Source organism: Drosophila sulfurigaster, chromosome 3 (genome assembly GCF_023558435.1).
Source record: "Drosophila sulfurigaster albostrigata strain 15112-1811.04 chromosome 3, ASM2355843v2, whole genome shotgun sequence".
NCBI lineage: Eukaryota > Metazoa > Arthropoda > Insecta > Diptera > Drosophilidae > Drosophila > Drosophila sulfurigaster.
The window spans coordinates 45,512,078-45,538,642 of NC_084883.1; the positions used below are offsets into that span (position 1 = coordinate 45,512,078).

The window sequence follows — 26,565 nt, forward strand, 5'->3', positions numbered from 1 at the left end:
ATAAATATAATACTTTTCATGATTTTCATTAAATTGAGTAAAATGTATTTCAATGATAGTTTATTAAAAATGTATTTTACATTTTAAATATTAATTTAAATAAATTTAATATTCAATTAATGAACACTAAATGAAGGTAGTTAGTCCATAAGAAATGTAATTTAAAACTTGAAATATTATAAATAAATAAAATATATATAAAGTACATTTTTTTAGGTGATGGAAATTTGCATACTTGAAAGACTATTTAAAGTTACTAAATATAAAGGCATAGTTGTAATTTTTGTGATTGAAGATAATAAATATATATACTAAGATTCTAACTAACATTCATAGTTAAATATATTAAATTAAAATGTATTGTATTTAAATCTTTATAATCTTAAATAAGCAAAATTTAAATTATAAGGATTTGTCACATTTAAATAATATTTTAATAAATTCCAACAAACACTATTATAATTAGTAGTAAGGTGTGCTAAATTTTCTGTAGTAAAAATTCTTAATATATACTAAGTTTTATCATATTCAACCTTTAAAGCTGAATTGATTAAACCACAATAATTTGCAATCCTTTTTATACCCGCTACCCATAGGGTAGAAGGGTATTATAACTTTGTGCCGGCAGGAAATGTATGTAACAGGTAGAAGGAGGCATCTCTGACCCTATAAAGTATATATATTCTTGATCAGCGTCAACAGCCGAGATGATCCAGCCATGTCCGTCTGTCCGTCTGTCCGTATGAAACACTGGATCTCAGAGACTATAAGAGATAGAGCTATAATTTTTTTTCGACAGCATTTGTTATGTTTGCACGCAGATCAAGTTTGTTTCAAATTTTTGCCACGCCCCCTTCCGCCCCCGCAAATCAAAAAAATCGAAGCGTAATTTTAAAGCTAGAGTTGCGATCTTTGGTATATACAATAATAACTATAGTAGTTATAATTCCTGAAAATTTGATTGCGATCAGATAAAAATTGTCGAAGTTATTAAATAAATACGTTTGAATGCGCAAGAACGCCTACTTACTAGGGGTCTTAGTTCCTTTGGCTGATAATCTGGTATATTGTGCCGTCTATGGTATATTTTGAATGCGGTACTATATCGATATACCAAATACCCCATTTGGTATATTTTTATTTTTTTTTTGTAGTATATTCGGTATATTTTGAAAAAAATATAGCAAAATATATTTCTTTTATTCAAAATGGGTAGCGGGTATCTCACAGTCGAGTACACTCGACTGTAGCTTTCTTACTTGTTTTTCAATTCCATCTAAACCCCATTGGCTTTAGTAATAATATCAAAAGCACTTCATAGTTGTAATTTCCTTATTGCACTTCATTAATATTTGCTACTTCAGCGTGCGCGTTTGCAAAGCCATCGTGCAGGTACTTTAGAATTATTTCAACTAATCAAATGAATTAGAAAAAAACTTTGATTATCAGACAAACTCTGAGTTATGAAGGTCCTTTTTTTTTTTGCCTTTTTGCGCTGCCGACAAAAGTTGTAATAACCTATTAACGAACATTGGAAACGCTGGTCATAAAGAAGAAAAATAAAAAAAGAAGGTTGAAATGATAGAGAGAGGAGGAAGAGGGATGGAGGTGGTTCAAGAGTGGGAGAGCGTTAAAAAGAGGCAAAGCCCATAATGTTAAAATGAAATGATGAAAAAATATTCATTGATTTTCTTAATTAAAAAATTTTGCCATCAACTTTTATGTTTATTGGCTTGACTTTTAGCGTTTGTTCTTTGTTGTTGTTGCCGCTCTCATTATTTGCTGTTGTTGTTGTTGCTTTTGCTGCTGCTGTTAAGCGCAGTTTGCTGTAGGTTAAGTAGAAATGTTCGTCGCAGCCAGCATTGTCCTGACTGTACGTCCTGGCGTCCGCATGTCCTTCTGGCTGCCACTTTATTCTCTTCCTGCTTTGTGCGAGGCGCTTCCTGTGCGCATTATAAACTAATTACAGATTATGATGAAATTCTACGCCACGACCTCGACAATATGCAGCCCCAGAAGCAGATAAGGGGCGTGGCACGTGGCACGTAGCACGAATGAAGTAGCAAGTGGCTACGGCTGCTGTGTGCTTCGCACTTAAGTTTTGTTTGTGCACAAAATTAAAGTCGATTAATGTGATTTCATTACAGTGCGAACGAACTAACAGCAATGACACGTAATTGACAGCCTAATGAGATTTGTTAAAAGGATTGTCACGGCATCGTTTGTAATTACCAAACAAAACAAAACAAAACAAAAACCAAAAAATGCCAAAAGAGAATGCCAGCAGCACATAAACACAAAAAACCAAAACAACAACAACAACAACAGGATTTTCAGTTGCTGAAAATGGGGGCGATGGGAAAACGATTTGAACGCAATCGAGCAACGAGTGCTGCAGTTGTTGCCGCAGCTTCTTGTTGCTGTTGTCCGTATCAATTATGCAGCCGAAAATGCAAGGCAGAACGTAAACAAACATTTTACCAATAGCAGCCAGCAGCAGCAGCCAGTAGCAGCATCCAGCAACAACAACAACAACAATTACAACGACGGCGAGAGTATGAAACAATTTGCAACTTGTGTAGTCCTAAACGTAGTAGGTCAGTAATTGACGAAGCCGAAGTCAAAGCGAAAGCCGAACTCGTAGCGGCTTTGCAGACAAGAGCGAGAGCAAGAGAACGCAAAATTCAAGTGAGCGTAAGCAAAGGCTCTCTCTCTCGGGTTTTAGTACAAAGAGCACAGCATCCAGCATGCGTGAATCGCACATGGCGTTTGCTTTCTCGCATACTCTCGCTCTGTTGTTGTAACGAAGGCGACAAAGCGACAATTGTGGTTGTGTAGCCCAGGCTGGGATGCTGAGTCTCATATTACTGGGCAGCTTAGACGATTTTAGTGCTGATTACAACGCGTTGCCGTTTGGTTCATGCGAGCGGACGACGAACTGCAATTGACTGCGTGCCCAGAGCTGTAGCGGCCAGCTACTGTTGAGATGTCTGTGTAAAGCTGTCACTGTGTGCGTGTGCGTGTCGGTAACGGTATCGCTGTTGGTGTTGGTGTTCGGTGTTAGTGTTGTGCGTGTATGCGTAAGGTAGTCATATGACTGAGAGGACTGAAGGGCTGAGTTCATGCCTCTGGTTAAAGTCAAGCACACTTACGATTTAAAGTGCGCCCACAAGAAACTTACTTAGTGACTCTTTGCATCGCTCATAGCTAGAATTAATTGCAAATATAATTCAACTAATTAATAATCACTTAGATATCCGCCAACTGCTAAGCACGTTGAACTAACACATCAATAACACATAAGCTCAGCTCAGTAGAACTTACAATAAATAAATAAATAAATATTATAATCGTAACGTATCAGCTAATAAGAGTTAATTAATCAAAGCGGCAATAAACGTAAATGCTTGTGTAAGCCGAAAAATCAAATAAACTTCCATAAACTGTTGCGAGTAATCGGCGCGCTCAAAAGTAGGCAACAAATATTTGCACACTGCCACGCGCTCAACAAACAAGCGAAAGAGAGAGAGAGAGAGAATAACAACGATAACAACAATAACAGTTGTAACAACTGTGCTACAAATTAAGCCAGCAAATACACCGCGCATTCAATAATAACAAACAGCAGCGACAACAACAACAACAACAACAACAACTTACAAGTGGAAAATTCTCACCGAATTTGTAACAACGACAACGAATAGCAGAAGCAAAAGCAATACAAAATGCATTCGAGGCTAAAATTCTTGGCATATTTACATTTAATGTGCGCTGCCAGCATTTGCACGCTGCTGGAATTTAGCGCAGCTCAACAGCAGCAGCAACAACAATCGCAGCAGCTACAACAACAAAGTGCATCGTTAACCGAGAAAATACCATTAGGTGAGTCTCAAAAGCAACACCCCAAGCAGCAGCAACAGCAGCAGCAGCAGCAACGTGGAGGCAGCAAAGGAGTCGCCTCGCTGCACTTTCAGTGGCAGTCGCTGCTGCTGCTGTGGCAGTTGCAGTTGTCGCTAACATTTCGCTACAATGTGTAATGGCAATGGTTATAGCACGATGTGATTGTATTTGTGTGTGTGTATGACTGTATGTGTGTGTGTGCCACCAACAAGTACCTAGGAATTCCCTACTTTCATGACGCTTCTCGCTGGAATGCTGTTCCCTAAATCGTTTTCCATTTTCATTTCGGATTCCTGACAAAAATTTATGAAATTGCCAACAGCAGCAGCAAACAGAAAAAAGAATCGAGAAGGTAGCACAAGTTTCAAGTGGAGTTAAGCCATTACGGAGCACACAATTTATTAAACTACTTTTCAAGATTTTTATTAACAATTTTCAAGTAACTTTACAATGTGCACAAATTGCAACAAAGTGATTCGAATAGAAGTGCTAGAAAAATGCAATTTATAGATAAAAAGGCTTTAAGTAGAACGTTATTTGATATGAAGGGGAAATAGTACTAGAAAAATTATATTTATATATATTAAAAAAATGGCATTCAATTTAATATTAAATAAAATACTAGCAAATGTTAGCAAATTAAAAATTATAAATAACTTGTCGTAATTTAATCTTAATTGAAATGCTTGAAATAGAATATTATTCAACACAAATGGAAATGCTAGAAAAATGCAATATTATAAAAGAAAAACAATTTATTAGAAAAAACTCTTTTTTTAGCTATTGAAACTTTTCTTTATTATACTTGAATTAGCTTGCTTTGAACAGAGCATCAAATACCTAGAAACAGTAAATTGGCTAATAAAAGTTGTCTTTGTTATGTTTGTTATTTAAATAAAATATCATATAATAAGTCAAACACACTAAAGTTATTGTCGAGATTCCAATTGAAATGATAGAAATATGCAATTTATTGATAATAAAAAAAAAACACAATTCTTTATTATATATTAATTGAAATACTTTAAATTGAATAACACAAACAGTAAATTTACCAAAATAATTATTTTTATAGCTAATAAAACATTCCTTTATCACATTTGAAGTGAGTTGCTTTGAATAGAATATCGAATTACAAGTCTAGAATATACAAATTCAATTTAGTGCTAATAAAACTTTGCTTTACAATATTTGAATTTGAATGTTTTACATTATAAAATTATTTAAGTCTGAGGCTCTAAAATTGTTCTGATTCAAACAAAAAGCTAGAAAAATTCAACTTATTGTTTCTTTATATTTTGTATTATATTTCGCAAGCCAAAACAGAAAATTTTTCATAAGAATGTAATTTTTTTAAACTTTGTTTTTTTTTATTTTAATTTAAATGCGTTACATGGAAACTCGATTTATTCTAAGAAACTAAAGTTGTCGTTATTCGGTTCAAAATTCTAGAAAAAGTTATATATGGTTTCTTTATTGTCTTTATTATATGTTAATTGATATGATTTAAACAGAATATCCCTATGATATATAAGTATCTAAAAAATGCAATTTCTTGCTAACTTTTCTTTATTGATGTATTTAAATTTTTTTTATATAAAAATTCAATTACAGTAAAGTTGTTCGAATAACTTCAAATCGAAAAATTATATTTCAATTAAAATGTCTTAAATAAAATATCATTTAACATAGCCTAAAGTAGTAAAGTTGTGGTGCGATTTAAACCAATAATATTGGTTGCAGATTTGCAGCCATAAACTAGAATTTACTTGTAATTTATTGCAATTGAATTGCTTTAAATAGCAAAGCATTTATCAATAATATTTTGTAATGTATTTGTGGCATTGCTCAAAAGTTGTTTATTTACCTGAACAATAGAACGTAATCGAGACAATAGTTTTGTATTATTTGCTAAAACAAAAAATAATTTTAATTTGCAACTCGTGCTCATGTTGTGGATTTCAACTTTAATAAAATATATATTATATATTTGCAAAATAAACTCGGCAAATTGCTACTGAATTTTGCAATAAACTCCAATTTGCATGGTTTTCATTTACTTTGAATTTTCCTTTTTTCTCCGTTTTTTTGTTGTTCGATTTTATGCTGTGTGTGTAATAATAGAATTTGTGCTCGGCAATTTACAGCATTTGCATATGGCATATGAATAATAATTGAAATTGTGTCGAAAAAGCTAACTGGAACACAAGCAATACAATTTGACGCCATTTCCTGCATTTTCATTTTTTTTTAGTTTCGGAATTTTTTCGTTTTTTCTACCTCTTATTTTCAGTTTGTTGTTGTTGGCATCATTTTTTTTTGCTACTTTATTTTTATTACGCGATGGCGCCTCAGTCACTGCGCCTGCAGTCATTTTGGCTCTGCTTGAAGTGTGCACGTGTGTGTGTTTGTGTTTGTATTTGTGTGTGTTTGTATTTGTGTGTGCTAATGTGACAGTCATGCTGACTGGCTTGCACACGAAGCCATTCACCTGCTGTTGGCTCCAGCTGCGATTGTCGCTGTTGCTACTGCTGCTGCTGCTCCTTCTGTGGCCTGTTCCTGCCACTGCCACAGCAGCAGCAGCAGCAATTGCCACTGCTGTGTGCTGCCTCATGTGCCTCGTGTGCCTGGCCATGCAAAAGCGCAGCTTGCAAAATTGCTGCATCAACACTTCGTTCGGCATTAGAGTGCCAGCCACTAGTGTGTGCTTCTGTGTATTGGTGTATGTGTGTGTGTATGTGTTGGTGTGGGTGTGCCTTGTGTGTTACACTATCATTTGTGTAAATATTTATTCAGTGCGCTTTCGTTTTAATATTAAGAGGACTGTGTCAAAAGCTGCCTAAATATTTAACGAAGCAAAAACTATATTCCACATATGCACCTATCTCACTCTCTCTCTCTGTCTCTCTCTCCCTCTTTTTAGGCGCCATCTTCGAGCAGGGCACCGACGATGTGCAATCAGCCTTTAAATATGCAATGCTCAATCACAATCTGAATGTCAGCGCGCGTCGCTTTGAGCTGCAGGCGTACGTTGATGTCATCAATACAGCGGATGCATTCAAATTATCGCGCTTGAGTAGGTTTTGCTCCCCCTTGCCTCGCTTCTCTCTTCTTGCCTCTTCTCTCATCAGATCATGCTCTCATTTCTGTTTTATTTTTCCTTCCTCGCTCCGTTCTCCTCCTTACTCTTTCCCTAATCGATTCATGCATTCACTCCTCTTCTCTCTTTCTTTAACTGATCATGCTATTACTCTTCTTTCCTCTTTCCCTTCTCGCTCCTCTCCTTCTTCCTCTTTCCCTCTTCCTTCATAGGTCCTGATTTAACTTCGCTTCCCTTCCTTCCTCATATGTTCATGCTGTCACTTATCTCTTCTATTTCCCTCGCTCCTCTTTCCTCCTTCGCAATTCCCTCTTCCTTAATCGGTTCTTGATTTCACTTCCCTCTTTCCTCATATGGTCATGGTTCAACTTCTCTCTTATCTTTCCCTATTCCTTCATATGTTGATACCTCATTCTTTACTTCTCACTCCTCTTTTCTCTTTCCCCTTTTTCCTTTCCGACTTTCCTTATCTGTTCATCATCTTTCTCCTGTCTCCACTTTCCATGCTCCCCAATCTGTCAATACTCTCACTTCTATATTCTCTTTCCTTCCTCGCTCATCTCTTCTTCATACCCTTTCCCTCTCCTTTCATCGGTTCTTGCTTACATTCCTCTTCTGTCTTCAATTCCTCAATTGATCATGCCTCTTTTCTTTTTCCCTCCTCGCTCCTCGCTCATCGTTTCCCTTTCCCTGCTCCCTCATCTGTTCATGCCTTCACTTCTCTTCCCTCTTTCCTCATCTGTTCATGTTCCCAATTCTCTCTTCTCATAACCTATTCCTTCATTTGTTCATACCTTACTCCTCTCATCTTCTCCCTCATCTCTTCACCCCCCGACTTAAAACAAAGCAATGACAAAACAAATACAATAAAGTGAAACCACTCCAAACACACAGACTGCATTAATTATGCGCATTTTTATTGAAAATTGCACTACACATTTTCCCCACTCCTCACCTCCCTCCTCCACCACCCTCCTACATTCTCTGGCTTCAGTTTAATTGCGCACATTCATTTACATCACGACCTAGACACTGCCACACACACATTCAACACACTCGACTACAACTCGTATTCTCTTAGACTCCTTCACATTACATTTCTCATGCCCAACCCCAAAAAAAAGCGTAGAAGCAAAAGGAATCAAGCATGAATTCCACAACGAATCGCAGCTCCAAAAACCTGTAACTGTTGCCATGTCGCGTGGCTGCTTCTCTTTCTTTCTTCTCTCCCTCTCTCTGTCTGTCTTGCAACGAAAAATGGGAAAAAAATATTTATTGCTGTAACCTGCAGTCTGCAATCAATTCTCGCGCGGAGTCTACTCAATGCTGGGCGCCGTATCGCCGGACTCCTTTGACACATTGCACTCCTATTCGAATACGTTCCAAATGCCATTCGTGACGCCCTGGTTTCCGGAAAAGGTAAGTCGCAACACGAACAACACTAAAAGCAACAACAACAACACAGGGAACACACAGTCAACGTTGCCACTTGCAACGTAACGCTAAAAAATTGTCATTCGTAATTGATTTTGTGTGCAGTTATTTACATTTGATGTGGTTTGTTGCCAGCGATTCAGTCATCCTTCAGCACACATACTCAGTCAATAAACTAGCACACACACACACACAAACACACACAAACACACACACACACATATTTAGTATATATATATACTGTATGTATGTTTGCCAGTTGATGAGTAATGAAGTTCGCCAGCGGGCGAACGGAAAAAGGGCAAAAAGTTCGTAATGAAACAAAGAGAATATGTGCGGAATATGTGCGGAATTTTCACTCACACCGAGTGGCTGCAAAATTATAATTAAAGCTCGCTTCAAACCCAATTCCAATTTCAAAGAATGTCTCAACGGTTTCGGCTTCGTTTTTCCCTCCACCTTTCACACATTTTTACATATTTATCGTCATACTTTTGTGGCAAAAATTAAAGCAAATACACTGGAAATACATTTAATTAATTCAAGCTGAAAATCAAATAGTTAAACAGCATACGAAAAAAAGTGGAAAATAATATTTCTAGCGGCAAATGGAAATAAATTTAGTCACAAATAGGCGAGAGCAAATAAATTGATGGTTGCATATTTGCGTTTTCCGAGTTGAGCGACTGAAAAACAATTTAGTGTGAAACACGAAAAAAAGGTGTCGACTACACGCTACCCTATTTCAATGTGAAGTGGACTGCACTTAATTAAAGGGTATTGACATTGGAGTGTGATTGCGAATCCAATCAAATTACTCGGGCGTTGCCAAATGAAAAACCAAATGCAAATGCCAAATAAAACCAACTTCTCTCTATCTATGTCAACTGACAACAGATTGAACAACACAATTTGCTGCCGTGGTTGCTACTCTAGTTATTTTTGTTGTTGTTGTTGTTGTTGTTGTCAGCCACTGAAACTGCTGACCATTTAATTTAGGTCAATAGGTTGTAGTTATGCCTGACAATAGAGAAAGAAAATACTTTAATATATAGTATTTCATTCGATACGAGTGAAAGTCTCCCAAGAGCATATTCTTTGCAAATAGTTTTTACTAGCCATGGTCATAACTTTTCATGCAGCTCACTTAACAGCTTAAGCTGCAGTTTATTGCATGGGCGGAGAATGGTGGGCGTGGCTGCCACGAGTCTAATTTTAAGATCAACCTTCAGTGCTCAGTTCGAGAGCAAACACAAAACTTAAGCTTATAAAAATAAAAATAAAGTCATCTCATAAAGTGGCAATAAGTGTGTGTGTTTGTGTACATACACACACACACACACTCGCACATGTGTTGCTGTTGGTGTGGCTGTGGTGTCTGCCAGACGCCAGTACTAAATCAAAAGCCAAGCACAAATCATAATAATTGTAATTTGAAGAAAATTTACTACCAACAACAGCAAGAAGTCGCCGTCTGCTCTGGCATTGTTGTTGCTGCTGCTGTTGTCACTGTGCCTGGCACTTCACAAAACAGAGAGAAAACAGAGTGGAAAAGCGCAAAGCCAAAGCCAAAGCCGGAAGACAATGCCAAACGAGCGCCCCCTCAGTGTGCGGAGCGGCGCACACTCTCACATACAGTGAGCGCAAAAAAATTTATGATGCGCTCTTGGCCTCTTTTATTTCAATCACTATAAATCAAGATATGGCGTCGGCAAGCAAGCAAAGCAAGCAAGCAGCCAGCAAGCAAGCAACAACAGCAGTTTGCTCTCTTTTTACACACACACACATACACACACACAGCAGACTGCGCATTTGCGTGCTTCCTCAGGCGCGTGTATGTGTGTGTGTGTGGAGCTAAACGGAAACGGGTCGCTGTGTATCTTCTCTCGCTCTTGATGTACACACCAAGTAGATGTCGTTGTACACAGAAAGAAAAAGATAATGTAATGTCATAATTGAACCATAAAAATTTACTCTTCAAAAGATGTTCAAGATCAAAATTCAACAAAAATTCTAGATTGCCCAATTTTGAAATTCAAGATTTTAATCTTGTTTCAAGAGCGGAAAAATCTCAAAATATCCAACAATCTTAAGCTTTGATTGGTTAAAATCAAACAAAACTAAAATATATAGCCTATTTTTCTTTTTGTTTTTTACACATTCATGTAATTTTTTTTAATATCAGATACAATCAAAATATAACATTTATCCCTTATTTTATTTACGAACTAAAAAGAGCTTGAACACAAGACCAACTACCATAAGACACTATGATTTGCGGAATTTACTTACAGAGCTAACAGCAACATTTCCAGAAATTAGCTTATAATTTTAAAGGAAAGAAATTCTAACATTTTAAGAAGCAAGATTAAAATTCTTTAATTTGAGATCTTTTCGATCTTAAATGGATATTCTTTAATCCCAAAACGAAGATTAAAGAATACTATCTTCGTTTAAGATTTTTTCAGCCTAAAAATCTTATTTCAAAATGTTTGTCTAAGAACGAAAAGTTCTCAAATCAAGAGGTGCTGTGTTCTTTTCAATCTAGAAGCAAGATTTTAATCTAAAACTCAGATGTTTATTATCTAAAAACACAAATAAAGCAAAAACAGTCTTGATTTATGAATTTTCAATTTAATAATTTTCATGCAAGGTAATATAAGAACGAAAAAATCTTAAATCAAGATTAACAATCTACTTTTCAAACTAGATTCTATATAGATTTCGCTCAGTGTAGTATATGCTGCCTACTTTGCCACCACGCGTAAAGGCAGGACTAACATGTCCTTTACACTGTCCTCCATCGAAGCCGCGTGTCTCATACCCTGGCTGCTGTCGCTGGCAGCGTCAAAGCGGAAACGCGTTTCATTTTATTATTGCTTCATGTAGCGTGCACATTACATTGTTATGCTGAGGGAAGGCGAAGGGAATGAGGCGGCAAATCAAGCCTGCCCCACAGAAACCAACATCAACAGCAGCAGCAACAGCAACAGCAGCTACCATAACCTACCTCACACACACACACTCTCTCGCATACACACACACACACACACACAGCTATAGTCTAGCACTTATGCGTCGCTTTGTTTTGCATACTTTTAGGTGCTTACGCCGTCATCGGGCCTGTTGGATTTTGCGATCAGCATGCGTCCGGATTATCATCAGGCAATTATTGATACCATACAATACTACGGCTGGCAGAGCATTATTTATCTCTACGATTCGCACGATGGTGAGTATGCGGGGTGAAAGATGATTAGTGCTTGGAGGGAGAAACGAGAAACGAGAATGGCGAAAGGGAGGCAGGTTATATTATCCCATTGTTTACTGCGCGTATTTTGATTTCATTTCATTTTGCCCAAAAACAAATGGGGCGCCAATGAATGTTTGTTGTTTTCTCTATTTCTTCTGCTGTCTGGCTAAGCGAGTTTGACATTTTTGCTGTTATTCTTTGCTTTGTGTTTGTGACTAGTGGCAAAACAGCGTTAATGGCCACAAAGTCGAGCGAAGCCACACAGAAAGATGGCAATTAATTGAAATTAATGCAAATATTTGGCATAGTTTTCACCAGCTATTTATGATGCCGCAATAAATTGTTACGAGAGTTCGAGTAAACAGCATTGTATTCATTTCTGACAGTCGAGAAATCTAAATTTCCAAAAATTTGGGCTTTAAACAATTATTACAAGTTATGTAAAAATGATTAAATGTTAAAATATATTAGCTTTATTGTTGCATTCAATTTTAAGATTTTATTTTCAGTTTCAATTTCAATTTCATATAATTTAAAGAGGTTTTATTTATTTTAAATAACAATTTTTTAATTTCATTTATTCCGAAGATTTAATTTTCAATTTAAAATATACAAGTTTCATTTGCATTTTAAATTGAAGTATTTTTAATTGGTATTGGGAGATAAATATTTGACAAAGCGTTGACCATCGCTTGTTATCGCGATTTAAGCTTCATCTATGTGTTAGCCATTGCATTTCATTATTTTTTTTTTAATTCCTATTGTATAATAATATTGAGGAGAAGTTTAGTTAAAATCAGACTGATAGATTTAGTTTTGCTTAAATTTGCAAAAATTGCCAAAAGCAAAAATATTTTAATTTGTCTGGAAATATCTTTGTATGTCTTTAAGAGTTTTTTAGTTGTTAATAATTAGCTCAACAGAAAAATAGAAAACAGTAGCAAAATGAGGGAAATAACAAAAATGGTTTTAAGTTCAAATATGAAAAACAAAATATATTTTTTTTAAAGCAAAAATGTATTTGCCTCGCGAACAATGCTTTATGTGATTATCTCACTTGAAATTCAATCAAACGCTTAACTAATATTTTCATTTGAAGAGAAGACAATGTTTTTAATGGATTTCCGAGTAATCGAAAATTGCCTAAACTCAATTCAGTTGCGTTAAGTTTTCGCCGACAAACCATTCTTTCCATTCTACTTTATGCTATTTGAGCCGCCAACCAACAGACAGCAAACGAAGAACGGCAAACGGCAAATAGCACAATGTAAATAGAAATCAGACATCAAACACATGTCTATATCTTGGCTGTGTGGCACTTTAGAGGGCATCTTCAGCTGCCCTCTTCAATTTTATTTTAGCTCTTACTTTTTTTTTGCCTCTACTTTTGCTGCTGCTGTTGCTGCTGCTTTTGCTTTTGCTAATATGTAATTAAATAAGCGGCACAAAGAGGACGCGCCTGCTGCCTGAAACTGAAAGTAAAAAGGACGAGTCGGTAGTCGGAGGCCAGACAAGAAGACAGTGAAGACAGCCAAAACAGCGACGACAGCCAAGACCTGGCTTCAGCTGAGACTTGAGTGCTTTCGAGCGCTTAGAAGTGGTTCGCCTGCTTGAGCAGCGACAAGTGGAGGAAAGACGATAAAAGGGGGGAAGCACGGAGCACACACACATATGGTGGTGTCTCAGCTACATGCCACATAATGTTGCCTTTGTTGATGCTACTGTGTTGTTGTTGCTGTTGTTGTTGTCGTAGGCTGGCTTTTTGTTGTATTGAAATTTATTTCAAAGCAATTTCCTGCAGTCTACGTGCGACGTCAACGGCGACGGCGACGACAGCAATTACGGCCAAAGATGAAGACATCAAGGCGCAGCACAAGACACGTGTGTGTCTGTCTGTGTGTGTGTGTGTGCCTACTTATAATACACATACAATGGGCCGCTGAAGCTCTGTAAAAATTTCATATGATATTACGTATACGCCGCAGTGATTTCTGCGTGTGTTATTTGAGCATTTTTATGCCGACGCCTTGCTCCTTTTTTTTGCGCCTTTTGTAATGAGTTCACCATGCTGTCGTTATGGCTGCTCCTTTTGTGCCACTCCGAGACTCTGTCCGTGTGTGTGTGTGTGTGTCATGTGTTAATGACTCTGTGTGAAATAAAATTTATGACTTTATGCAACTGCTGGCAGGCTGGCGCTTGGCCCTTTTGGCTGCCTGCTGACTGCCTTAACATTCGTTTTTTTTCTCGTTTCGTTCGTTTTTTAATATTTTGCGCCGTTTGCCGAAAAGTAGGCCGACATTGTTGCCACTGGCATTCGGAGCAGGAAAAGGAAATGCCGCAGCAGCAGCAGCAGCAGCAACAGCAGCGTAGTAGCATCAAGCTGCTGCTGCTGCTGTTGCTGTTTGGGGCGCTGCCATTTTGGCCGACTTCAGCTCAATACACGATGCTTCAGCATCGTTTACATTGTTAACGAAAAGGCTCCACAGCGCAGACTTTATATTTTAATGCCGCTGTCAGCAGTTTGTTGTTATTGCTTTGTTCTGGCTCTTTAGACCCGCCCGCTGTTATCGGGCAACAGTTTTTTTTTTTGTTGCTCCTCGTTGTCGATGTCGTTGTTCGTTGTTGTTCGTTAAACGAAGAGCGAGCGCGCACACGGCGACAAATTGGTAGCATATTTTTTGGCGCATTCATGAATACAAAAGTTGCAGAAAAAGCAATACGCGACAACATAGGAAGCATTCAATAAAACATCATCGCACACAGACAGCAGCCGACACAGTCGACAGCCAAATGGTTGAACAAACAAACAGCACGCACCCAATTTTATTATTTTGTTGTATTTTTTGCTGCTGCTGCTGCTCTCGTGGTTGTTGTTGTTGTTGTTGTTGTTGTTATTGGTTTGGAGGGGTTCGCTATTTATTGAAATGTTACCAACGTGCCACAAAAAAGTACTTCAATTGTCTGTGCACTTCCGTTTCCTCTGTTGCTGTTGCTTGCTGTTGTTATTATTATTTTTGTTTTGTGGCCATAGCCAACAAATCATGCAGCCAGAAATCAATGGCAATAACAACAGCATCAGCAACAACAACGACAAAGTCGAGAGAAGGGCAACAACATCTGTGACAACAACGACGTGCAACAAATGGCGCGTGAAAATGTTTTTTGCGGCCAGAGAATGAGTATGAGAATGAGAGATTGAGGTAGTGATTGAGTGTGACTGACTGACTGACTGACTGAGTGTCTCTCACTCTCTCTTTTATCTCTTTCTCTCTCTCTTTCATTGTGTGTATAAAGTATTCATAAGCAGGCACAGATATACACTCTCACACACACACTCGAATAAAATAAACAAAATATGCGCTTCATGTATGGGTAAAATAGCAAATAGCGTTAAGAGATAAATAAACATTTTATAGTATTTGTATTGGTGGTGCTCCTAGTTGTTGTTGGTTTTAGCTATCGAACGGTATTGCTATGGCTTTTTGTGCCTGTCCCCGCCCAAAATCATAGTCAAAAGCTATCAAATATGCAGCATATTCAACAGTTCTTCTCTCTTCTTTAATAAAAATACACACAAACCACACAAATACAAATAATGTGATTGCTGTTTGGAGCATTCATATAACATAGTTGAGTAGCATGTGGACGTTGTGTTCAGCCACAAAATCAAATCTAAACGTCAAGTGTTGCATGGTGAAGAGATCGTGTGATATGGCATAACTTGAGCACAAAATCATGACGCTTCACAGAGGTGTTAAACCAACAAATCTTCAGTTTTTTTTTTATATATATTTAATTGTGCTTTTAAAATATTAAAACGCTTTTTACTTTTTTCTGAGTTACCGGCGATTGCTTGGTACTTCAAAATACTCATACGCCACAGGCAACAGGTCAATATTTGTTACGATTTTATGAGTAAAAGAAAGTTTAAAATGGCATGACTTAAGTTCAAAAGATTGAGATGTCAATCCGATAAATTCGATGAATCGTTATTTTTTTTTATTATTTCAAATATTATTTTGCAGTTTAGTTCTTAGTGAGTGCTTCAAATTACTCAACGTTGCTTCGCTTAGATTTATATATTTGCATACATAAGTAACAGATATTTTGATACGGCTGAAAGCAATGAGACTTTAATCCGATGAATCTTCAGCTTAAGTTGTGCTTTTCAAATATTTTATACAAATTTGTCCATTTTGCCATTGCAACTCACACTCTCTTACTCTTGGTACTTTAAATTACGCATACGCCACCTAAAAAAGAGCAACGTTTGATTAGTTTATATTTTTATAATTCAGAGATAGTTTGAGAAATCGTAACTTGAGCTTAAAATCGTTATACTTAAACCTGTCCGGTATTCTGATCAGTCTTTAGCTTAAATTGTGCTTTTCAAATATTTTGTGCGAACTCTTAAAACGTATTTTACATTTGATAGCCAGCGCAATTTATACTCACTCATTCTTGGTACTTCAAATTACTCATACGCCACCGGCAAAAGGGCAACGTTTGTTTCGTTTGTATTTGTTTCGTATGGGTGTGTGTGAGTGTTGTTTTATGTTTTTTTTTGCGGCTCATCCATGGTCTTTCTTTCTCTCTCTCCCAACTCTACTCGCACGCTGTCTCTGTGGCCCTTAGGCTTACTGCGCCTGCAGCAAATCTATCAAGAACTGAAGCCCGGAAATGAAACATTTCGTGTGCAAATGGTCAAACGCATCGCCAACGTAACGATGGCCATTGAATTTTTGCACACGATGGAGGATTTGGGTCGGTTCAGCAAAAAGCGCATCGTGCTCGACTGCCCGGCGGAAATGGCCAAAGAGATCATCATACAGCATGTGCGGGATGTAAAGCTGGGACGGCGCACCTATCATTACCTGCTCAGCGGCCTGGTGAGTGCAAAAACCAGAAAACAAACCTCCATCCGTAAAGCGTTGTCGAGGTGGATGGAGGGAAACCTTTAATAAGCAATTATTGCCAGCATCCGTTGGGCTTTATTATCCTTTTCTGCTTTTGCCTTTTGGCACGTTTTTAATTTTTTTTTTTTTTTGATTTTTTTTTTATCATATTTTACTCGCTTGTATCGCGCGTAGGTCATGGATAACCACTGGCCCAGCGATGTGGTGGAATTTGGAGCCATCAACATCACTGGCTTTCGCATTGTGGACACTAATCGGCGCGCGTTGCGTGATTTTCATGATAGCCGGAAGCGTTTGGAGCCACCAAGTGGGCAGAACACAGCAGGAGGCGGCAGCATGCCAGCGATTTCGGTAAATTTTCTGTCCTGTGTGAGGTGGATTTAAAGCACCTCATGTGCGTTTTATTGTTTGCTCTGTCTCTCTCTCTCTCTTTGTAGGCTCAGGCAGCGCTCATGTATGATGCGGTCTTTGTGCTCGTCGAGGCCTTCAATCGCATTCTCCGCAAGAAACCGGATCAGTTTCGTGCCAATCATCTGCAGCGACGCAGTCACACAGGCGGTGGAGGCGGCGGATCTGGCTCTGGCGGCAGCGGTGGCAATACTCTCAATGAGTCGAGCGCATTATTGGACTGCAATACACCCAAAGGCTGGGTCACGCCCTGGGAGCAGGGGGAGAAAATCTCACGGGTTCTGCGCAAGGTAAGCAAGCAGCCAACAACAATTTTTCGTTGGCAAAAATGTTGATGAAATTACAAATTTCCTTGCCTTGCCTTTTTCTTTGCTTTGCCGTTGCCTTTGCCTTGAGTTAAGTTGAGTTGCGTTGAGTTCCGTTATGGAATTTCTTAAGAAAATATTTTTATTGAATTTCGAGTTATTTAATAACTTTAATTTCCTGCAAATGAAAAAAATGATAAGGCTGCATAAGAAAAACAAATTGAGTAATTGTGGCAATTATTATTAATAAAGCAAGCTCTGAAGTAATAACATTAAAATATTTGGCATAGAAAATTCGAGCAAAAAGTGTTTTAAATGGATATAATTGAAAAATATTGGAAGAATATTGATTGAATTTATTAGAAATTAAATTAAGAATATTGATTGGAAAGGAAAATATCTTTATAGCAATATTTGAAGTAATAATATCAATATATTTTATGAGAGAAAATTATGTAAAATCAACACCTCAGAAACATCCAGCAAAAAAGCGTTTTGAATATATGTATATAATAAATAAAATATTCAAAGTATATTGATTGAATTTGTTTGAAAAATTTGCAAAATTTTCAAAGCTTGAACAAAAAAAAGAAATATTCGATATAATATTTTTAATATAATATATGTTATGTTGAGAGAAAAATATTTAATTAATTACCTGAGCAACATTCTACAAAAAGCGTTTTAAATTGATATAACTAATAAGTAAAATTTATTTGATTTTGGAAGATTATTCATAGAATTTGTTAGACAAAAATTCATAGAAATGGAAAGTGCGAAAATCTGTCTCAAAAACAAGAAATATGTGCAGATCAGAAATTCTATTCAAAAAGTATTATAAGTATTATGATAATACTTTATGTATTATTCATAAAGTATTATGAAACGTATTTTATAATAGAGAATGAGAGAATAATTGAGAATGAAATTATATTTTAGTAATATTTGTAGTAATAATATTCAGACCTTTTCTTTTGAGAATATCGTATAAAGTAAGCCTTAATAACACTCTTCAAACAGCGTTTAAAATAGATACAACTTAAACATTAAAATTACTTGATTTCTGTGCAACGATGTGAAGCATATTGATTGAATTTATTCGTACAAAATTCGTAGTAATTGAGACCGATGACACTTGGCAAAAGTTCAACAAAACAAAATAGCTATAAATAGGTTCATTTTAATTTCAAATCAAGTTACAACTAAACACATTGTAAAAGGACCTATTAAATGCTTATAAATAACCAAAGTAAAAAATGAAACTTGCACACAATCTTAATATTTTATTTCAAAGAACCAGAAGTATATTTGCTTTTGCAACTCAACGAAACTTTCAATGCGAATCCCAACAACAAAAAGCTATTTATAGATGCAAAATTCACAAGAAAACTGCCCAAGAAATTTGTTTTTGGTGTGAGGCGTGTAGGAAAACCCACAGGTGCTAGGGAAACTTGAGAATAATCTATATTTGTTTCCTTTGTTGCCGAAAAGCACGGTGTCTGAATGAAGGCTGACAAGTTTTTGACGGTCTGCAAATATTTGTGTTTAAATTAAAAGACGAGAGAATTATGCCACAAAGGACCTCAATTATTTGCCGAGAAGCAAGCAAAGCAAAGCTAAAGACAATGAAAGGCAAATTCCTTAACTTGCGATATTCTCCGTTTTAATTTCTGATGTAAGCCAGTTCCCAGTTGGCACTTGGAATGTTGCTTTTTGCCTTTGCCTTTGCTTTGGCTTTGGTTTGTTTTGGGCTTTGCCATTTTGCACAATCCTCACAATTGCCACCCAAAACACATTCCCAAATTCCCAATGCTAATCTTCTATGTGCAAACACATACACAATCCAACGTTGTGTCGGATATTTTCAGGTGGAAATCGATGGATTGACGGGCGAAGTGCGCTTTGATGATGATGGTCGGCGTGTCAACTACACGTTGCAGGTGGTCGAAATGTCTGTGAATAGCACCTTGCAACAGGTGGCCGAATGGCGTGATGATGCTGGTTTCATCCCCCTCCACGGACGCTATTGGGGCGCGGCAAACGCGCGTTCGACGGTCAACGGTGGCGTTGGCGGCGGCAACGTTGGGGATTATGCACGCAATCACACCTTTATAGTGACCAGTGTGCTGGAGGAGCCATATCTAATGCATAAGGCTGGCGGCTATGGCGAGCAGCTGGTTGGTAATGAACGCTTTGAGGGATATTGCAAGGATCTGGCTGAGTTGTTGGCCACCACGTTGGGCATTAAATGTGAGTAGCCAAGCACTGCATCAAGGCATGTCAATCTCGGTGAGTTCGCTTTACACACCCTTTCTCCATTCTCCTCTTCTCTTTCTCTCTCTGAGCAGTTGAGCTGCGTCTGGCACAGGATGGCAGATATGGGGCCGAGAATCAGTTTGCTCCCGGCGGTTGGGATGGCATGGTTGGTGAGCTTGTGCGTAAGGTGAGAAGTCAGACACACACACAAACACACAAATGTAACGAACGACACACGAAAACACTTTGTAATGCTCTGATGATGCTTTCTTTTGTGCGGATTGCGTTGACAGGAAGCGGACATTGCCATAGCAGCGATGACGATAACTGCAGAACGGGAGCGTGTAATAGACTTCACCAAGCCCTTTATGTCATTGGGCATTTCCATTATGATCAAGAAGCCGGTGAAGCAAACGCCAGGTGTCTTTAGCTTTCTCAATCCGCTCTCGCAGGAGATTTGGGTATGCTTTTCTCTGTTCTGTTCTGTTTGCTCTCTGCTCTCGACTCAACTCGACTTTCTACTCTACTCAATGTCTGCTGCTGCTACTGCTGCTACTACAGATGAGTGTCATATTGAGCTACGTGGGAGTGAGCATTGTGCTTTACTTTGTCACCCGCTTTCCACCTCACGAATGGCGCATTGTGCGTCGCTCGACAAACGATGGTGCCGCCGCCACACAGCAGCCACCTGGCATTATTGGTGGCACCGAGCCACACCAAGAGGCGAATGCACAGCAACTTCAACAGCAGAATGTCCCCGTCAATGATTTCAGTTTGTTGAACTCGTTTTGGTATTCGTTGGCCGCTTTTATGCAGCAGGGCTGCGATTTGACACCACCCTCGATTGCCGGACGCATCGCTGCCGCCGTCTGGTGGTTCTTCACCATCATTCTGATCTCATCGTACACCGCCAACTTGGCTGCCTTTTTGACTGTCGAACGCATGGTGGCACCCATCAAGTCACCCGACGATCTGGCCAGGCAGAGCGATGTGCAATACGGAACTTTGCTGCATGGCTCCACATGGGACTTCTTTCAGGTATGTTGGCGAGTGGAGTTTGCTATGCAAATGCCGTTTTTATAGACCGTAATTGTTGATAAGACTTTATTGATAAAGAGCGTTTTAGAATTAGTCGATACAGGCTTTAGAAAAGGCTATCCTTTTGATATGGTAGTAGGGTTTATTTAGCTATAAATCTAGCTCTTTTAAAAGTTAGAGATATCATACCTAGGTAAGCCCTGAAAGCTAGTTCATATAATAAAAATAATAATATTTTCTATAATTTCTTAATACCGATTCCATCTTACTTTAGCTTTATTATTGAGCAATGTTGCATCCTTCATAAGTAGAAAAATTGATTAGTGATATGATATATACATTGTACATAAATTTCTAAGAAAAAATGTATGATAGCTCTCAATAGAACTCTTTTAAGCCTTGTTTTCTTTTCTAACTAAAATTGAAAAGATTCTTATTCAAAAAATACAAGTTGTGAAGGTCAGCTAAGGAAACTATGGAAGATATTTAATAGATCAGCTGTTGTAGAAATCTTTTCTAGTATGATAGTTACTCAATGCCACAGTTTAGATATTTCAATTTGAATGTTGGCCACACAATTGTTTTGTATGCATCCGAAATGGGTTGAACACTCAACTGCAACTTTCTCACTGGTTTCTTGTGCTTGCAGCGTTCGAAGATTGACTTGCACAACAAGATGTGGGAGTACATGAATGCCAATGTGCGCTATTCGGTGCGCAATTACGATGAAGGCATCCGCCGTGTTCGCACCTCGAAGGGCAAGTATGCGCTGCTCGTGGAGTCGCCCAAGAATGAATATGTCAACGCTCGAGCACCGTGCGACACGATGAAGGTGGGACGCAACATCGACACCAAAGGCTTTGGCGTGGCCACACCCATTGGTTCGCCACTGCGGTAAGTTCGCTAAAACTTGAAAGTCGATCCGCTGTTATATTCTCTTTCTCTTGTTGTAGTAATCGCCTCAATTTGGCCGTGTTGGCTTTCAAGGAGAACGGTGAACTGTTAAGATTGCGCAACAAATGGTGGTTCGATAAGAGCGAATGCAATCTCAACTTGGATAGCCAGGACACAACGACACCCAATGAGCTATCGCTGAGCAATGTGGCGGGCATCTATTATATACTCATCGGTGGTTTGCTGCTCGCCGTTTTTGTGGCCATACTCGAGTTCGTTTGCCGCAGCAAGAGCTCACGTCTGAAGGCGCCGGCGAATGGCTCAGCTGGCGGCATGCTGGGCTCATCAACATATCAGCGGGACTCGCTCTCCGATGCCATTATGCAATCTCAAGCCAAGCTGGCCATGCAGGCGGGCAGCGATTACGATGAACGTCTAGTGGGCGTCGAGGTGGGTTAAGTGATCAGATAAAAATTGTAGAAGCTATTTAAGAAAAAGATTGATATGAGTAAAACTGTAGCCGTTGACGAGTCTTAGTTGCTATGTTTAACAATCTGATATATTTTTAACAAATATAGTCTTCGGTATATTATTATTATTTTCTGTATATTTATATGGTATTTGCGTTGCTTTGCTTAACAATCTGGTATATTTTTAACAAATAAAGTCTTCTGTATTTTTTTTGGTATTTTCAGTATATTTATAATGTATATGAGTTGCTTTGCTTAACAATCTGGTATAATTTAAACTTAATAGTATTTTGATATACCAAATATAGTCTTTTATATACATTTCGGTATATTTCTGTGGTGTATTAGTTACTTAAGTTGACAACCTGGTATATTTTTAATTTATAATTATATTATTATATTCAATATAGTTATCAGTATATTTGTTTAGTCTTTTTCGGTATATTTATTTTGTATATTTTGTATTTGTACAAAATATAATAAGAATTTATTATATTATTTATAATAAGAATTTATTTATTAACTCATTTCTCACTCTTTTAGCTGGCATCGAATGTGCGCTATCAGTACAGCATGTAAGCCCAATTTTTGGCCAAGTTAACTTGTACATAAACACTTAACTAAACGACGCTGGCAATCAAAAAACTGGAAAGCGAAACAGGCAACAGGCAACATTTTCTGTGTGGGCAAAACTGGCGACGTTCTAAAACTGTACAGTCTAATTATTTGTATTTTTGATAAATGTATACAATGGGAGTGCATAATAAACTAGCTGTAATTAGCGCTTAAGCGAAAAATTATTCCAAATAATAAAGCATACATTTTAAGCAGAAGCACAAGCGTATCATTTACATCAAGTCTTTCCCTTTTGCCTTTTGGCCAACGCGACGTATGAGTTATATACAAAAGAGCGCACCTGTGCGTGCGTGTGTGTGTGTGTGTGAGCTAGTGTGTGTGTGTTTGGGTTGGGTAAGCCGCTTAGCTGACTTAAAGTTTTAACAAAGCAGCTACGTCGACTGCACAACCTAAGCGGCTTTCAATGTAAACTTTGCGTTTAGCGACGCAAAACGCGGCAAACGAGAAGCGGGAAATGCGGAAGATGCGGGTTTTGTGGATCTGAAGCTGTGGCAAGACGAATGCCGGACGGCGAGTGGCACGTAGCTTGGAGTTGACTCTAAATTATGCATGCACGCCAAGTTAACACAAACACGTCAACAAAAGCCCAGCATAGCGCAGCTCAGCTCAGCTAAAGCAAATTTTATTTTTGTTGCACATTTTTTTGGTTTATTTTTGGTTATTTTTTACTGCATAGTTTCAATTTGTAATTGAGCCAAATTAATACAAACAACAACAAAAAAAGTAATGAGCAGCAAATGTACTCTGCGATAATTGTTATCGTCATGTGTGTGCGAATGTATTTGTGTGTTTTACATGTTTGCGGTTGTGTGCATTTAATTAGATATTGGCTATCAATTGAATTGGAATTTGAATTGAATTTCCCATTAATGCTTTGCAATTATTTGCAGCTGCCTTTCATTTAACCAAATTTGCGGCAAATCAGCTTTGTAAGAATTAGCCAGATTTTATTTTGATGGTTTTGTTTTTCGCATTCATATACATATTTCTTTTTTTTTGTATTTTCTTGTCGCTGCTTTTTATTGTCAGGCCAAACACTTTTTAATGTGCAATGTCTGCGGGCGAATTTAATTAAATGGCAGTTGATTTTGTATACGCAAATTTACGGGATTATTTAATAAACTAATTGGTTGAGCACACAAAACGAAAACTACGACGACAAATGCAGATGCAAATGTTTGCCTATGCGCCTAAAGTTGCAAATTTGTGGACAGTTTAATGGGCTTTTAAATCCAGCATTACTCTTTAGTCATATTTACTGTAAAAGTTGCCTGTTTTGTTGTTGAATTTGTTATTTAAATTGCCACGAGAAATAATTATAAATTTCACTTGCTGCAAGAAGTATGTGCATAAAAAATAGTAAATGTCTATTAATAATGTAAACGATATTAATTTATTTATTAACGCATAAATTACTATTGATTCTGCAAAGCTATGGCATGTAAATTAAATTGTTATTATAAATATGAACTGTGATTTGCATCCTAATGCAAATGTTTGCTATGAAAAACGAGATATTTATTTGCACAGTAAAGTGATTTGCAATGAGTACGGTGCATTGGTTTTTGGGTAGAAATAATTGAAGCTAGTATTATATTTCAATGATTTTATACGCTACCAATAGCCATAATTTTATAATGCAAAAAACGATTGCTGCTGCTTGGTTCATGGTTTTTTTGATTGACAACCTGGTGTATTTTGCAGTCTGTGGTATATTTTGAATTTAGGACTATATTGATAAACTTGTGTTGATTTACTTCTATACCTGCTGCGTAGATACTATAATTACTCGATTGAAGCTTAGTAAAGCAATTTGCCATGATTGCCTTGTATTGATTTTAAGTACAATTATTTTAAGGGTCTTACTACTTATCAAGTGTTTTAAAATTTCACATCTGAAATTCTTCTTTGTGCCATATTTTATATGAATAGCTTTTGGATAAATGTTATGTTTAGATTTAGCTCCCCTTATTATGTAATAATGGAAGTCTGCATAATATATTTCTAACCCTCGTACAAAGTGAGTTAAAAATGCAAAGGTTTTAATCGTGCTTATCGCAGTTTGCGGCTACTTAGCGAAAGATTGTGTTATACCCATCTGCCCATTTACCCATTTAGCCTATGTTATGTGTGTGTGTGTGAGTGTGTACCTATGACATGACAATCGCTGACAGCTTTGGGAATTGTGGGGGACACAAAAACGCGCGTTTCTCAACTCTCTCACTCGCTCTTCTTCTCTGTGTGTTAGCCCGCATAGTTAAGTCAACACACACACAAACCGAGGAGAAAAAAGTTATCTTATTCACAGTGGGTCGTTGTACAATACTTAATACTTATACATCACGCTCTGGCACTTTGTAACCCTAGACAAACCCGAAAGTTTCACCTTTAACCCTTAACAAGTAGCAACCTCAGCTTACGACGAGTCTCAATTTTTTGGGCCATTTCTCGAGTGTTGAGCAAAAAACTAGCAGCGGAGCAGCTTTGGCTTTACTTTAAGTAACTTGCTAGCGCTTTGCATAAATTTTTATTTTTATCCTTACTCTACCGCTCCCGCTCTCAGTCTGTTATTTTTTTTTTTCAGCTCCGAGAGCAGCAAAGTTCGACAGAGTCACGCGCTGAGTTGGAAGCTGAACTGAAGATTTGGCTGATGCGAGAGAGAGGAAAGAATGAAATGAAGGAAAAAAGAAAGCTGCTGTTGCCTTTGGGCAATGGATGCTTCAAGCCGTGTTGATTTGCTGAAAAGCCGCAGGATTTGTGGCACTGTAAGCAGGCTGACTTTTTGCACACAGGGCGCATTTAATGCTTCAAAATCGATTTTTCAATAAATTTCGAACGAAACCAACCAGCAGCAGCAGCAGCCACCGCCGCCTGAGCTGAGCTGTGTAAAAGTTCAAAGCCGTTGCCCAGGACACCGAACGATCTCCCTTCCCTCATTTGGTTCGACAAAAAAAAACAAGTAAGAAAGTTACAGTCGAGTGTGCTCGACTGTGAGATACCCGCTACCCATTTTTAATAAAGGCAAAATATTGCGGTATCATTTTCAAAATATACCGAAAATACTAAAAAAATACTAAAAATATACCAAATGGTATATTTGGTATATCGATATAGTACACCATTCAAAGTATACCATAGACGGCACAATGTGCCAGATTGTCGGCCAAAGCAACTCAGACCCCTAGTAAGTAGGCGTTTTTCCCATACAAAAGTATTTCCTTAATAACTTCCACAATTTTTATCTGATCGCAACCAAATTTTCAGGAATCATAACTATTACAGTAGTTATTGTATATACCAAAATTCGTAGCTCTAGCTTTAAAATTACACTTGTTATTCGATTTTTTTGATTTGCGGGGGCGGAAGTGGGCGTGGCAAAAATTTGAAACAAACTTGATCTGCGTGCAAACATAACAAATGCTGTCGAAAAAAAATTATAGCTCTATCTCTTATAGTCTCTGAGATCTAGGTGTTCATACGGACGGACGGACGGACGGACAGACGGACAGACGGACAGACGGACAGACGGACAGACGGACAGACGGACATGGCTATATCGTCTCGGCTGTTGACGCTGATCAAGAATATATATACTTTATAGGGTCGGAGATGCCTCCTTCTACCTGTTACATACATTTCCTGCCGGCACAAAGTTATAATACCCTTCTACCCTATGGGTAGCGGGTATAAACAGTTTTAAGTGAACTGCCAAAATACAAAAAAGTTTTGCCGTAAATTTTCATATTTATTTATTTTGTCAATCCTCATGCTTTGCATTTTGCGTAATATGGCGTATGTGGTTCGAAACTTTTGCAGGACACACAAAATGAAAACGAGGACGACGCAAACCAAACCAGTCGGAGTCGCAAACTCTCTGAAGCTGTAGCTGGAGCAGGAGACAGCGACTGGGATTGGTAAATAGGAATGGGAATGAGACTCAAACTCAGACTCCAAC

At 37.8% G+C, this 26,565-nt stretch overlaps 1 protein-coding gene across 1 annotated transcript; it reads left to right on the plus strand.

The window, feature by feature from the left end:
* Window positions 1–2,884: 2,884 nt before the first annotated feature.
* On the plus strand, window positions 2,885–22,807 carry LOC133842772 (glutamate receptor 1). Its single transcript, XM_062276014.1, has 14 exons — window positions 2,885–3,882; window positions 6,824–6,976; window positions 8,292–8,419; window positions 11,537–11,666; window positions 16,323–16,576; window positions 16,778–16,954; window positions 17,041–17,301; window positions 19,185–19,566; window positions 19,665–19,759; window positions 19,866–20,033; window positions 20,134–20,610; window positions 21,260–21,504; window positions 21,564–21,954; window positions 22,518–22,807. Exons 1-14 carry the CDS (start codon window positions 3,726–3,728, stop codon window positions 22,551–22,553), a joined length of 3,054 nt encoding a protein of 1,017 aa, XP_062131998.1. The 5' UTR covers window positions 2,885–3,725; the 3' UTR covers window positions 22,554–22,807.
* The last annotated feature ends 3,758 nt before the right edge of the window (window positions 22,808–26,565 follow it).

Coding starts and splice junctions, on each gene's coding strand:
- LOC133842772 (XM_062276014.1), top strand. CDS start 3,726: ATGCATTCGAGGCTAAAATTCTTGGCATATTTACATTTAATGTGCGCT. Junction 17,302..19,184: donor TCTCACGGGTTCTGCGCAAG/GTAAGCAAGCAG, acceptor GGATATTTTCAG/GTGGAAATCGATGGATTGAC. Junction 20,034..20,133: donor CGCTCTCGCAGGAGATTTGG/GTATGCTTTTCT, acceptor CTGCTACTACAG/ATGAGTGTCATATTGAGCTA.